General features: G+C 39.6%; 1 protein-coding gene across 3 annotated transcripts in view; it reads right to left on the bottom strand.

The window, feature by feature from the left end:
• Positions 1-1,659: 1,659 nt before the first annotated feature.
• Positions 1,660-16,168, bottom strand: part of RBM26 (RNA binding motif protein 26) — a 100,430-nt gene continuing 85,921 nt past the window's right edge. For 2 of the 3 annotated variants that reach the window (XM_075918836.2, XM_075918837.2), the window contains exons 20-21: positions 14,535-14,648; positions 2,785-3,704 (exon numbers count right to left, since the gene is read on the bottom strand). In XM_075918836.2, coding sequence (XP_075774951.1) covers positions 3,615-3,704; positions 14,535-14,648 — 204 coding nt within the window. In that variant the 3' untranslated portion in view covers positions 2,785-3,614. Of the gene's footprint in view, positions 3,705-14,534; positions 14,649-16,168 lie in introns of all 3 variants that reach the window. The other variant, XM_075918835.2, reaches the window with a different exon arrangement.

Genomic DNA, 16,168 nt, shown 5'->3' with positions numbered 1-16,168 from the left:
TTCTTTTAACTCAAAATTTGCATTGAGTTACATCTTTGTATTTTTCTGCCGTAAGTCCTTTGTTGTCTAACATCTACAAGAAAGAAAAGTTTACCTTTTCCTTTAGAAGTTGGGAAAAGTTTCCTGGAAAAAACTAGGCAATCATTCTTGGTGTTTCAGATTAGCAAAATCCATCTGTAGAACTGTTAGATACAAAATAGGGCAATTTAGCTAAGCACACATGCATATATGAGCAGAATCATATTCAGGAGGATCAACCCAGTACGGAAATGAAAATTGTGAGACTGCTGGGTTGTTTGATGTAAAACACAAGGCTGCTCTACAAGAGAGAGACTTCTAGTGATGACTTTCAACAGTTATCAGACTGTGTAAAGGGACAAAGAGGACTCTGGTGGTAGGCAATAGGCAGGAACCAAGAAGATGGCAGACATACATGGTATATAGGTTGGAGCAAACTATAAGGTGTCTTAAAACTAAAAAGGACCACTTCAAAAGGATTCAGAAATAAACAGGAAACCAATTTAGATTGTGGAAGGGTCTATCTTCTTTTATGCTAAACTATACTTATTATAAGTTGTACCTCTCTGGTTTGACAACATCCATGGGCCACTAGGACCACAGATGTTGCTGGACCAGAGAGCCCAGCAGCTGGAAACAGTGACCAGCTGGGAGTTTGGTGGCAGAGGAGTGGCAGCCAGGAGCCTAGCCTGGGGCCAGGAGTACAGCTGGGCCAGAGCTGGGATCAGAGCTGGATCTGCTCGGGCCAGGAGCAGAAACCAGTAAGCCAGGGTCAGGAGCCAGGTCAGCAACAAAAAGGGAAACCTGGATGCTCAACTGGGAGGCTGGCAGCCCGCTTGAAGAGACTGGAGACTAGTAGCAGAGGGGCCAAAATTGATCTCCCCTGGTCCAGCAAACTCCCTTGTTTAGGACCAGTCAGGTCCCAAGGATGCCCGACGAGGGAGGTCCAACCTGTATTATAATTGGGAGCTGCTGGGCACTAAACACAAACAGTGGCATTCTCTAGTTGGGGGATGAAATAGCGGTGCTTGTTTCTTTAATGTGTGTGAAAGTGGGCTGAAGCTCTGTTACCCTGGTATAATTCAGGAACTGGAAGGAATGTGACAGAAAGGCAGAGTACAAATACACTACAGCAACAATTTTTTTCAACTGCATTCTAGTTCTGGAGGCACAACATTCTAAGTTATTCACAGGAAGACTATATGTCTAAAGGGATTAATAGGAAATGGAATCTCACACAGACTTGTAACTCAAATGAAGTCACTCCAACTGAGCAATAACCAAAAGTCCTGACCATCAGATAATTAGGTGAAATAACAGTTTCAGCTTCTTTGAAAATGGATCAATATAAAAAAAAACTACACCGTATCACCATCACTAATTTGCATTATGGGTGGAAGTCAATAAAGAGGAAGATTATACCATCATAGAACAAACTACTCAATCTAAGGAACATGCACACTCCTCAATCTGTAGTACCTGATATGTAGAAAAACACAAAACTTGAGTCTCCCAACATTTCAGTCCAGCATCCTTCAGACTGGGACTCTTCAGAAGTACTAAATTTAAAAAGTAAAAATTAAAAAGTTTGTATATACTCAATGAAGTAGAATAGCTCATTCAGTGTGCTGGAGAGAGAGAGATCTTAAATTACTTTATTTTGCTTGAGGCTCAGTAAAAAAAAAGTTATGACAAACATTAAAAGTTATCAGAAATCAAAGCAGACAATTATGAAATTTCTGTATAAATTTAAGTTCTATAAAAAATGATAGAACACATTTTTGCAACGTGTGCATACAGAGTAAGAGAGCACACATGCATGCAGTATGAAAAAGAACCGGAATTCAGGCTTACAGAACTAACCCATTTCTCCCTTCAAAAAAATACCCTCAGAACACAGAACTAGACAGCTACTCTCAGAGACCAGACCCTCTTACCTCAGAAATGGTACTACTTCTACTTCCCTTCAACTCTTATCTTATGAATAAAAAGGCTCCTGGAAGAATAATGATGTTCCAAGAAAAGTCTTACAAAGTGGTAATTTGCTCCCAATTAAATGAAGAATATACAGTGGAAAAATATTATAAGATCCCAACTACCACCTCTGCACCTGTCTGATGAGGTGTATTTATATTACACTTATTTGCAGGCTCATCGATACACAAGGATTCCAATAGCTGATATGCGTACAAAAGACCTAAGGAGGAGACAAAAATCTACTTCAAGGGATGTGAAATACTTTCTTTTTGGGTGTAGGAGTTTACTTATTTCTACAGGGTTAAGTCTTAGGGTGTTTCCCCTTTCGAGAAGAGAAGGGCTGCAAGCCTATGAAATCAATGCAGAACATAAGCTCAAAGTTCTATTAACATTTCCCATATTTATAAGTTTTAAAAGCTAATTGAACAGACCATAGTATGGACTGGTCATTTGCCAAATGTAGTTTTAAATACAAAAATTATTTACAAGGTCAAAGGAGATTAATGTATAGGCTTAAAATTCTTAACACTATAATACCTACCATTCATTTTTCTTAATGTATTGTTCTATGTTACATTTCTTTAGTGCATATATCTTCATGGGATCAAGTTTTCTTGTACAGGTCCATAGTATATGCATACAAATGGTCTTCTTATTCGTGAAAAGTTATTCTATTTGAAGCAGTTTTGATTTGAATTACATTATCAGTTTTAAAATTTAAAATAGGTTTCCAAGGTTTTTACGCAGCAAAATACAATTATATAATCACCTAAACAGGAGACTTCGCAGTTCAAGTTATTGTTTTTTATATATTCAATATAATATAGTTGTAAAAAAAGACAGTGATTATAGCTCCTTTTGTGAATATGGGGGTGGGGTCACACCATTTGGAATGGTCTTTCTTTCCTTTTTTTTTTTAAACCATTATCAAGGACCATTGTCTTAGCTTTTTTGGTTATTGCTTTTTTTTTTTCTTTTCTTTTTCTTTTTTTTTCTTTTCTTTTTTGAAGACCATTCCATTTCTTTATTTTTTTAAACATCTTAAAGTCATAAGGACTTATATGCAAAGCAGTCATACACTGTATCATTAAAACCCATACGTAAAATACGTACACAAATCCAACAAAAGGCTAGTACATAGTAAAGCCTAAGCATACTACTATGCAATATTATGAATACATAACTTTAGAGACTTCAGTTTAGTACTGTTATCTATTCATTTCTGAAAACATTCACAAAGATTTTAAATGCAAATTTTCATTCCATATCTGGAATGGAACAAAAATTACCTATGTTATAACAACTCTTGGTCTTTTTTTTTTTTTTTTTGACCAATTCATTAAATTACAAAGAATCCAAAGAATTCTCTAACTCTCAGTAGAAGTATGTAATAAAAACATTGCATATGTTCCTAATAAGATGTCTTTAGCAATCATTTACTGAAACAACTCAAACATGAATCGCGCAAAATACAGGATTGATCAGCTGCTTTTCATCTATTTCTGAAATCCAACTTCATCACATTTACCAAAAAACTTTTAGTACAAACACGCAAAAGTACATTAGGTAATACTAATGCAATGCAGGTACAGTTCCAGCACTTTCTCTGATCAGCTGAATCATCTTCTCCATGAACGAGATTCATTATCCTCTTCCTCTTCATCATCATCTTGAAGCAATGAGTCATCAACCAAGGATTCTTCCTGAAACTTTAAAAGAAAAATTTGTTAGGCTTCTTTTCAGAGAAATGAAAACCGACTTCTGCTACACAGAGTTTAATGTGAACAAAGATTTTATGCAGACATTCCCTTTCTTAATGTGAAAAAGAGAAAACAAATATTTACTTCTAACCCTTTTTTTCCCTTCAAGATGAGTTCATGAGCACGCTCATGGTACTGCACACCAGGTGGCACCTAAAGGTTGAACCTTCTTTAAGCAGTGCCTGCTGATGTACATGTGCCCTCCCCTCTTTCTTCCAATCCCTCATTCTTTGATGGGTCTAATCTTTCAGAGGATGAGGCTACATAAGCTGCACTGAGCCCTGTACTACTTCAGTTCTGAGGATATGTCTACACTGCAATGTAAGCTGAAAGTTTAAGCTCAAGCCTAACCCCCTTTACATCTAACACACAAATTGCACTAATCCAAGGCTCACATGAGGATGGAGAGGTAGAACCTGTGTCAAGGGTTCAAGTCCTACTGTTTTGCAGTTTGGAGACAGTCCCACTGGACTCACATTCTAACAGTTAAACAAAAACATCCCACAGCCTCAAGGGGCGACTGCCTTTGTCTCTCAACAGCCAAGTTTGGTAGACAGTCAAGTGTTCCCACACTAACCAACAAAAAAAGGCTAGAGCTGACACATTTTTGACGGTACTAGGAAGCCTTGGATATGAGTGGCTGACATAGTGACCCACAATGCAGTACAAAGGAAGGAGTCCCAGTTTGGGACCCAGAGTTCAACATTTCCTAATTTCAGTTTACGAACGAATGTTGACATCCTATCCCTATTTTAAGAAATCCAGAGTCTGGTAACTCTAATTCTACTAACAGTGAGCTTACATTACAGTATAGCTATAACCTGAGAAAGAAGAAAGGTGGGGCTGAATTGTGACTGTGAAGAATTATAGAAGTCTGGTAACAAGTAAGTAAACTTCATTTCCTCTTTGAGGGATCTGCATATTCCTACTTAGCAGAAGTTTGAAAAGTAATGCTGAAAAATTCTAGTCATAGGAATGGAGTCTTAATCAAGTAATAATTGAAACACTGCTCTCTCAAATTTGGCAAAGCTCCACAAGAAAAATTAAGTGTTTAGTGAAAATGTGCACTGGCTTGCAAGCAGTAGCCTTGCAAATTTCCCAAAAAAGAATATGTTTGAATAAAGCAAAAGATGCTACTATAGCTCTAGCAGAATGAGACACTACAAACAGCTTAGGAACTTCAGGTAACTCATAACACTGAAAAATTCCTCGTTTAACTCACATGGAAAATCATTTGAATGGACATGCTATGATTCATAATCATTTGCCTAAGAAACACTCTAGATGGATTCCTAAGACTTTTAGTTCTATCTAAATAGTATGCAAGATCCCACCTAGCATCTCAAGCATGAAAAAGACTACCCTTTATTAACATGAGCTTTCAGAAAGAAACTGCTCAGTCACTATCATTACATTCTTAGAGTGGGTTCAAGAACATTTGTAAATGTCAGGTTAACTATCAAGGCACGTGCCTTTCTGCATGTGATTATCAGTGATACAATTAAAATAAAGAACATGGTTCAAAGGATGACTTCATAAGCACAGATGAGTCCAAATTAAGATCCCAAAATGGACAGGATCCTTTCGAAAAGCATGTGTTATATAACTCAGACTCCTAAGGTCAGAAGAAAGCATCATGATCATCTAGTCTGACCTCCAGCACATTTGCAGGCCACAGAAGCTCATCAACTCCTGAAATAGACCCCTAACACCTGGCTGAGCTACTGAAGTCTACAAATAACGGTTTAAAGATTGGAAGTTACAGAGAATTCACCATTTATACCTGTTAAACCTTAAAGTGGCCCATGACCCTGCTGCAGAAGAAGGGTGAAATATTGCCCTCCTGCCCCCCCCCCTTGCTCCCCAGGGATGCAATCCATCTGGCCTGGGGAAAAATTCCTTCCCGACCTCAAATAATGGCAGTTAGACTCTAAGCATATGGGCAAGACTCATCAGACAGATATCTGGGAAAGAATTCTCTGGAGTAACGCAAAGCCCTCCACACCTAGTGTCCCATCTCCAACAGTTGGCAATTTTTGTTACTGCCAGTCATTGATGGCATGTGATCCATTGGGGACTCTCTCATCATACCATTCCCTCAATAAACTATAAGCTCAGACAGGGTGCTACCCCACTACGCCCCTTGGAAGGCTGTTTCAGGACTTCACACCTCTGACAGAGAAACCATCATCTAATTTCAAGCCTAAACTTGTTTATAGACAGTTTATAGAAGTTAGTTTTTGTATCCACAATGGGGCTTAACTTAAATAACTCCTCCCTCCTTCCTATTTATCCCTCTAATATATTATAAAGAGCATCATCAGCCTTCTTTTGGTTAGGCTAAACAAGCCAGTCTTGTTACATAAGGCAGGATAATCTCAAGAATGAAAAATCTAAGTAGCCCTTGTCCACACCTGTTCCAGTTTGAATTAATTTATCAAACATAGGAGACTGGAAGTGCACGCAGTATTCCACATGAGGTCTCACCATTCCTTGCATAATGGTACTAACCCTGTCTCTCCCTTGATACATCCTAGGACTGCATTAGCCTTTTTCATGGCTGTATCACACTGATGACTCAGTTTATCCAGTGATTAATCAATACATCCAAGGTCTTTCCCCTCCATCACTTCCTCTGGTTGTAAAGAGGCAAAGTGACCACGAACATAAAAGTTTTTCAGTATATTGTCTTAAGATTCATGGCAGCATAATAGTATGGACATATTGAAGAATCGTTAGAGCTATTAAAACATGAGGGCTGCGTCTAGACCAGTGGCCCCACCCCGGGCATGCAGCACAGTTGCGGCGCCAGTCCCGGGAGTGCGGCGCCTGGGTGGCCCGGCGCCCAAGCACGTGCGCGGCCCCGCCCCCGGGTGTTCGGCCTGTGAGAAGCCTCGCCCCAGGTGCCCGGCAGCCCCAAAAGGTTGGGGACCACTGGTCTAGACTGGCATGATTTTGGGCAAATATTTTTAATGGAAAAGTTTTTCCGTTAAAAGTATTTGCGCAAGAGAGCGTCTATACTGGCATGTGCCTTTGTGCAAAACATTTGTTTTTGTGCAAAAGCATCCATGCCAGTGTAGATGCTCTCTTGCGCAAGAAAGCTCCGACGGCCATTTTAGCCATTGGGCTTTCTTGAGCAAGAAATTAACGTTGCTGTCTACACTGGCCCTCTTGCGCAAGAATACTTGCGCAAGAGGGCTTATCCCTGAGCGGGAGCGTCAGAGTATTTGCACAAGAACCACTGATTTTGTACATTACAATGTCAGTGTACTTGCGCAAATAGTCGTGGCCGGTGTAGACAGGCGGCAAGATGCAGCGGAAGGCGTACATCTTCTGGTCTTCAAAGTATCTCTATTTTTATGTTGTCAGCTATAGAGAAAGTTAAACTTCTTAAAAAATAAATTACATTTCAGAGCTTTTGCTCAAGTGGCTCTTCATATTTCCATATAGGGATACTATCCCACCTCGTGACACCTCATGTAAAACCTTCTTCAAACAGTATGTGCTGAATTGCACTTGTGTTCCATGCTATTTCTCCGTATCTGTGAATGTTCTGAGAATGAAGCTATGTAAGCAGTGCTGTGTCCTTATACCACCTCAGTTCTTTTCAATCACAGTGGGAAAGAGAAGTGAGCTGCCCTGATCCTTCAGATGCAGGGCATTCTAAATTCCTTGTTTGATTTATAGTTGTTTATCTCTAGTACAGTTAGTGGGAAATATGTTACAATATAGATAAAGTATACACATAGCAAGGTAAGTTCCTTTGTGTTATGGAAGAACTGCAGAACAAACACAAGAAAGATTTTAGATTCGTTTGGCACTCTGCCGTTTTCTGGATATTGTACAAAGCACATAAGGCTTTTGAAATGTCTGGGCAAGGTACACTAGCTCTCTGTTGTCCACCATTGCTAAACTAACTTCAAGAACCTATAAGAATAGGCAGACCATGCTGTCAGTTACTGTTGCTCAACAAAGCTCTGTCCACTAAACCGTACAGCTCTGGAAGTTCATCAGAACAGCAAAATGACTGATTTGGCTTTGGTAGATTTCCCAGAAAGGAGACCTCAACCTGTGCAGGGCTCTGATCCTCTGAAGAAAGCAACGCAAGCTTCAAAAGGCATTGGAGAGAGCCTGTCAGGCCAGTCGAGGAACCTAAAGCTGTGATGGTTGCAGATGCATCAAAACAGAAGTTCATCAGTTCTACAAGTGACCTCGCCTCCTGAATGAAAAGAGGAGTGAAGGGGAAGAAGAATTCTTTCTCCAGATCCACGTATGCCTTCTCTCAAGACTCTAATAGGATCTCTGGGAAGATCTCTCATCCTTTGTTCCCTCTTCAAACTCCATTTTCCCTAACCAATTTGATGATATCCATACCCAAGAACCTCTTGCTTCTCCTTCCATGTATGTGTTCCCAGATTCAAGCTACTGGAGAGTCTAGCATCTACCGTCTTCCTATCCCTATTGAGCTCTGCCAAAATAATTTTCAAATTATTCTCTTCACAAACAGAGAAGTGAAGATTCCTTTGAAAAGGATCCAGTGGCCTGTTAGTCCTCTGATCTGGTTCCTCCATTCATCAGTGCAGACAGGAGTACCTGATTCCACAAAAATTGAAATTCAAAACAAGAAAAAGGGGCTCCTCTTTTGAACTAGAGCAATTATATTTATCACCGGACAAGCACATGTGTGTGGCTTTGGTATCCTCCCCTTCTGAGGATGCCTCCATGCTTTTGAGGCCTGTATGGTGGACATGCTGAACTTGCCTTGGGTGACTGTGGAATAGATCTTCCATACTGTATTTTAGGAGTTACCTTCATGAATAAGAGATCACTTCATATTTTGGATGGCTGGCAGTAGCCTGCTAAGGCCATTTGGTCAACTGCTGCTTCACAGAATCATAGAATTACAGAACTGGAAGGAACATCGAGAGATCAAGTCCTGTCTTCTGCACTCATGGCAGGACAAATCTGTGTCTAAAAAGGTAGTCTACCAGACGCCACACAATGCACTCTTATTTCCACATTCATATTTACAATATGCAAAAACACAAATCACGGATGGGGGCAGCTGCTAGTAACAGGTTTATGTCACGAAAAGATCATTCTACCCTACCGGATAGAAAGGGAAGGACGATATCTGCATTTGGGAGAAAAGTATTCTCTTCCTTTTCTCTGGAAATCAAGAGTACCTAGTTACCACGCAGTGATAGCTTGCTATCACTTCCACCTGAAGAGGAAATAAGACTTTGTGCAAGAGCTGCAGAGAACAAATGGAGACTGGCTAAAGCTTTTCTTACAGAAGGATATGTAGTAAAGCATGACCATAGGGCAGTGGTCTCCAATCTTTTTGCACCCAAGATCACTTTTTAAATGTCAGGACAAGCCAAGATCTACCTTACCCCTTCCCCAAGACCCCACCCCTTCCTTGAGGTTACACATTCTCAGGGTATGGCTACACTGCCGCTTTTTTCTGATCCTTCTGTTGTAAGAGGTTTTTCGACATTTGGCCCATCTAGATCTAGAAAGATAGAATACCAAAATTAAAATGAAAGAGTGAGATGAATTTCAGAGAAAATGTAATGATTCAAATGGGGGGTATGACTAGAAAACTAGTGTCATTATACCTACTCCAACAAAAAGTGGACATTAATAATCTCATGACAAAGTCGACAGGATCTATATTTAAGTCTCATCCAACAGACTAAAACTATTAAAATCCACTGCCTAATGTCATTCTGGGGTGCTGGTTCAGTACTATCTATGGAATCACCTAACCACCTTTTTTGTCAGATAGGGTATTATTTGTGCCCTCCAAACATTCAACTTGCCTGGCCCTCTTAAGTCTTACATGAGCTGAAGTCAGTCATGAGGCAAAACCGGAGGTTCGCTATATCTGTTATGGATAATGGAGCTTGTAAAAAAAGTCATGAATAATTTGGTGAACTGAGTGTTCATACATACAACTGAGACAGTCAGGTATTTTCAGTTTACATGAGATGTGTGCATGGAAGTGAGAACCATTTATTATAGAAACAACTAACAATTTCTATTATTGGTTGGGATAATTCCGAAATTGAAAGGAAAATGTAACGTAGAATCTTTCATGCAATTTGATGACCACTGCATTTTCTGAAATGTTATTCTAGATTTTGTCTACTTAGGAATACAGCATTATATTTCAAATACCCATAAGTGCATAGGCTAGAAGTAATACAGAAGTTCTCTCAAAGGAAAAGCTGACATTTAAGGAAAACAAAATGCTCTAAAGATTTTTGATTGAAAATCCATTATTTATGGGAATTTATTAAAGGAAAGAGGGGACTAGTTCAGTAATCACTGGAGAGAATGTAAATTAATGCAACCTGGTTAAGTAAAGAGGATAAAAGGGCAAGTTAAGAAGGGATGGGGGGGCGGGGGGAATGGCATAAGAAGTTAGATTGCTTAAAACATACATATACCAAAATCATCCTGGTATGGATATAATATGGGTAAAAGACTACCCAGTTGGAAAACTGAACAGAAGACACTGAATATAAGATTTCACGAACTATTCCAGCAATGGATAGTAGAAAAATTTTAGGAAGCATACAAAAGCAATGAATCAGAGCAGCAATGGGAAATCTAAAGTATTGAGTAGGCCACATCAGTGGCCTTCCTTTGTCTCAGTAGATTGCAGCGGTGGGCAACCTGCTGCCCGTGGCCCATTGGGATTTCACCTGCAGCCCACACACCCCATTCTTGCTCTTTTCTCCCATGCCTTTTGTGCACTGGGGCACTGAAGCCACACACTGCCTGCTCTTCCCTCCCACTTCCAGAGCACCATCAATCTGCTGAATGGCGCTCCATTCCTGCTCGTCCTCCTCCTCCCCTCTCCCACAGCTTGAACAGCCGAGAGAGAGAGAGAGGGAGGAGTAGTAGTAAGTGAGGGGCTTCAATGCCCAAGAGATGCATGGGGGAAGAAGAGCAGACGGAGTATGCAGGCTACAGGTAGAATCCCAGTGGGCTGCATGAAGCTTGCACCAATGAACTAGAGCTTATGTAAGAACAGATTTGATAGAAGACATGCCTCTAACTTCCCTTCTATATTGGACATTGGATTGATGTCCAAAACAGGACTTAATGTCAGACTTAAAGGGAATATTGGGGAAAAAACTTTGATTAAAACAATAACACTGCAATGGATGGGAGGGATACTATGGATGTTAAGTAAGTAATTCATTAATAGTGCAGCAGGGGTAGCTCCCGGGACACAGCACAAGCCAGGACTGAGCCAGGCTGCTGGCCCATTGGCTCCTAAATTACTTTTCATGCAGAGCCGCAGTGGGCGTAGCTCCCAGGCTCCGGCGTCAGCTGGGACTGAGCCAGGCTGCTTGCCTGCCGGCTATCAAATTACTTCTCATGCAGAGCCACAGCGGAGTAACTCCCAGGAGCTAGTGCAAGCTAGGACTGAACCACGGTACTGGCCAGTCCACTAAAAAATTTACTGGCAAAGCCCGGGGAATTGGGAGGCTGTGTGAAGCCAGTAGCATTAACAAATAAGCATCCACTTATCAGTTAACTGTTTAGCTGGCTACACTATTACATCCCTAAGGGGTACTACCCTTTTCTAAACATCCTGGCATTCAGTAACTAAAGGGTTAAACCCAGAATAGAGGGTAGCCAGAAAGTGCTGACAGGGAGCCAGGAGAGCCAATGGGAAAAGAGGGAAAGATTTTTTAAATGAAATAGATTTTGCCTGTTTCAATTTTCCCTTTGTGTGTGAGTTTAGAGCAGGAGCTGGGGAGAGAAAGATGGACTGAACCAAGAATAAAGGCATGCATTTTTTTAGTGATATCTATGCCTAAGGAAAGACTGAACCCTGGAATAAAGGTTATGTAAGTGGGTCAGGTTATTTTCTTTGTATTTAGTTTGGTTAAACTCATCTACTTAACGTCTCTGTACAGTGTAACTGAAAGTGAATCCCAGAGAAGCAATTCTCTATACTTTAACTTTTTTTAGTTGCTCTGTAACACCTAGCAAGCAAGTATGATTTACCAAATATATCTTTTTTGTTTTGTTAATAAAATCACCTTTTTAAGTCTACAATCTAATTCCTGTGTCCATATGGCTAAACTGATGGTCACCTATTAAGATATTACAGTTTGTTTTCAAACTCTCCTAAAGGGGAGTTAAGTGCTCAGGGTTACCCCACAGGGAGAAGTTCTCAAGAGCAACTTCCTGACTTAAAGGGTTTTTTTGCATTTGCATGGTGCCACCGTCCATCCAAGGTCAGGGAATCCGTGGCCTTGGGTAGTTTTAAACAGAAGCCTTTAGTGGCAAAATATTTCAAGGTCTTTTGCGGGCTCCCACCTTTTGTACTTGAAGTGCCAGAGTGGGGAACAACCTTGACCAATGCAAAGGATCACCAAAAATTAACTTCCAAGTTGTTAGTTCAGACCCAGGAAAATGAATATCCTGCATCACACCTTCTCTACTTTTGACGATGATAAGTTAGAGAAATCTCACCCATTCACTAAGCTTTCCAACAGTTTGTGAATTATGTTCACAGGAAAACACCAACATGTAGCTAGCTGGTCTCAACTTTTTTTCCCTACCAGTCACAAAGTAGGTTAAAAAAAATATATATAAGAAAAAAAAACTGCACCTTTACAGGAAGCAAAATTCTAGTAGCTCTCCACAACAAATCAGTTTTGGAGGAAAGACATTAATCAAGTCTCACATTATACTTTTTAGTTATAATGTATCAGAATATTTAAAAACAGAAATGGGAAAGATCTAAGACAAAAATAACTGAGTTGGTGGAGTGTTGAAACAGACCTAATTTGAAGGAAAAAAATAAAGTAAAGCTTAAAAAAAATCAAAATTCTAGAAAGCCAAGAAATGCAAAAAGAGATTACTTCATAATTCAGGTGGCTTATAATTATCTCCAATTATTGTCTTGAGCATGAACCATGAGTTCCCCTGAATGTTTGTATGCAACAGTGCTGTTTTGATAAATTCCTAAATAAAGCATCAACATTTTGTTCTTTGCTGTGAAAGACATTACTCCTGATAGAAGAGGATGGAGGATTTAAACCAGTGACTAGCAACCTGTGACACCCCTGTCTGCCCCTCTTGTGCACTAGGGCACTGGACCCCCCTGCATTTCCTACTCCCCCTCCCCCTGCACTTTCGGAGCACCAGGATTCCGCTGATATGCTTTCTGTTCCCACTCCTTCTCCCTCCCAAAGTTAGAAACTCATAAATTAGCTGTTCCACTGTAGAAAGTGCAATGGCGCTCCAAAAGTGCTGGGAGGGAGGAGGAGGAGGAGGACATGTGGGGTTCCAGTGCCCCAGTGCACGAGAAGTGTGTGGAGGAAGGGGAGCACACAGAGGGTCCCATGGGCCTCAGATGGAGCCCCAATGGGCCCCGGGCTGTTGAAGCCCTGTTATGATCAGAAGGAGTGCTGACCAGCACCCAGTGACTAAGTGGTTAACTCAGGTACTTAGAAAAGGTGTCAGCTAGGGTAATCAGTAGGGCAATCAGCCAATAACAATGCAGGTAGGAATTTCAAACAGGAAAAGATGGTTTTTTCCTCTCTCTCTCTCTCTCTCTTTCCTTTGTTTGAGAGCAGTTTTCTCCAGGTATTGAGGGAGACAGGAGATGTGTTCCGTCTCGAAGAACTGACTTATTGAAATGTGTAAATAGGGAAAAGTTCAGACAGTCAGGGTTTATTCTTTTCCTTGTTTGGAAATCATATCTGAGCTAGCTAATTGTTTTTCTCTATTATAACTAAGGCTTACAGCTCAGGGAATTTCCCTGAGACAGAGTCGGAGACAGAGACACACAGACAGAGAGCAAGCGACTGACTATCTCAAATTGTGGCTATTTTCCACCTAGCCAATTTTCTATGCTTCCAGCAATAGGTATCTTTTAATAATAAAAGTTTTCTTTTTATTCTAATTAACCGGTATTGGTTGATTGTTGTGTCCTTAGGACTAAGTAACTAGTTACAAGGACAAAGTCCATTGTTGTCTGTGGATTCCCTCTGTTTTTCCCAACTCCAAGCAAAGCGGAGGTTGGGGGCAGGGAAAGAGCTTTACCTTAGGGAAGGGATTCCCAAGTGATCTCTTCCCTGATTTTCTTGGAATCACTTGGGTGGTGGCAGCAAAGAACCAGTCTTGGGTTTTGTGTCTTTTTTTTTTTAATCTCAGGACTGAGATTGAATACATTGTCTTTGGGAATTACGCATAGTGTCAGGTTGGGGGATGGAGCTGTGTCAGGCCCACTGAGATGAAAGGCCACTCACTATTCACGGTTGCCCATGACTGACTTAAATGAACAATAGCAATGGCAGTATGGAGAAGGCTAGCTTAATAGTAGTACAGACAAGAAAATATGTATTAGGTGATCAAACTAAAAGCTACATCTCAATGTCAAGTGACAGAAAATAGACGGCACAGCAGAAGTTGGCAACCTTCAGCACTTGGCCCATCAGTGAAATCCACTGGCGAACGGAGAGATATTTTGTTTATGCTGACCACCTGCAGGAATGGCCTCATAGTTCCCAGTGGCCACGGTTTGCTGTTCCTGGCCAATGGGAGTGCAAAAAGTGGTGGCCTTCAGCCCAGGCAACTTCTCTCATGATCTGCCAATACATTACTCTAATGGGTTACAAGCTGATTGTTACCAACCTCTGTGGTACAGGAACAGACTTGAAATCAACAGATGATGTCTACATTTAGAAAGAAATATATATTTATTCATCTTGTCAGAAAAATCAAAAGAAAAGGCTAACTTACTTCCTCTTCATCTGGTTCAGTTTCTTCTGTTTCAACAGCAGACATATTGGTAACTGGCTTATTCCATGCTAACTTCAAATCCTGTCCTTTGAATCGACATCCATGAAGAGCAGCCTGAAGCAAGTTAGAAAGTTGTTAGTTTCACATTATTTTATTTCCCTTTCAGTTGATCAGAGATCAAAAGTAAACAAACACTAAGCATTCACTGGAAAAAAAGTTACTTTTATGCATTTATAAAACTGATCTATGAGCAATTAAAGAGTTTAAAATTACATAAATTTAATAAATACACCATTACAGTGTACAGATGTAGTGTTAATCAAAATGCAAGTAAACAAAATAAGCTTAGCAACTAATTAATCAATTCACAATGTAGATAGCACAGTTATGAACACCCTACTGTATTGTGATCTGTGTTTCACACCCTTTAAAGATTGGTACAAATTGAAAAAACATTTAATTCACTTACTACAAGAACTCAAGCATTCCACAAACACAAATGATTCAATGTAACAAAAATTAAACTTTGTGATTATAACTTATTCTACTGGAAAATGTTCCACTTTGTCCAAACCTTTGTAATTGAAATGTAAAAATTTTATCTTATGGGATATTCATGCCTTTATTCATGCCTTTCTAAGTACCAGATGCATTAAGTGGCTGCTTTGGAAATAGTATGTTCAAATTAAAGTAACATGAACTAGCATAAATCAGCGTTAGCAACATTCCAAAATAACTGTCATGGTCACAAAAGATTTATAGTACAATCTGAAAGTACAGCATAATGTGAAATGTAGAAACAATTACATGTTCAATGACATCTGAACATGAATTGTGTGATATTGAAGTCCCCAGGTATAAATTTTAAATCTGTACATATAAATTTATGATAAATTTAAAAGATTCCATGCCTATTAAAATGCAGCTCAGGAGTTTTTTGTTCATGGTCTCATCACAATGTCACCCAACTAGAATTTTTATAAGTACTTATACATGACATTTAGGTTCAGAAACAACTTGTAATCTTTTGAAGAAATTACTGCTACATAAAAATGCAACATTTTACAGCTAGGGAATCCTATACTCGCTCCCAGACTATAATGTCCACCACCATAAAACTTAAGCTTTTTTTCTGTCAAATGTAAATTATTAGTTACATTTTCTTCTGAATAAACTGCAAAGCTTTTTTGATTCAACTAGTTTTGCAACTAATCTTCATTACTAATCACTACACTTAAAACCTGATTTACTAACAAGCACCAAACAATCTGAAATCCAACATGTTTTTGAATTATGAAATTAATCTGATTGTCTTGGAAAGTTCTAGATTTAGTGAATGTGGGAGGGAACTATGCAACAGCAAATTCCTATTTCAATAAGTTCAAATGTCTTCTTTCCATCATTATGTAAGAATATTGCCATATGAGCTTACAGTGAAAAAGGCTCATAATGTTTACTGTACGGGTGGAGTTTATGTTCAGTTAACATTATATGCACTTTATATTGCTTACATATAAAAACGGTGTTAAAAGAACATTAACAGTACCAAATCAAGCATTCAAAATTAAGGCTGTGAACAATCTGGCTCCCTTGTGAGTATACTTTATGATATAGACTTTTGTTACACGGTGATA

Source organism: Pelodiscus sinensis, chromosome 1 (assembly GCF_052426305.1).
Source record: "Pelodiscus sinensis isolate ZL-2025 chromosome 1, ASM5242630v1, whole genome shotgun sequence".
Classification (NCBI taxonomy): Eukaryota; Metazoa; Chordata; order Testudines; family Trionychidae; genus Pelodiscus; species Pelodiscus sinensis.
Note: the sequence above shows the minus strand (reverse complement) of the source record. Positions and strands in the feature narration are given on the sequence as shown.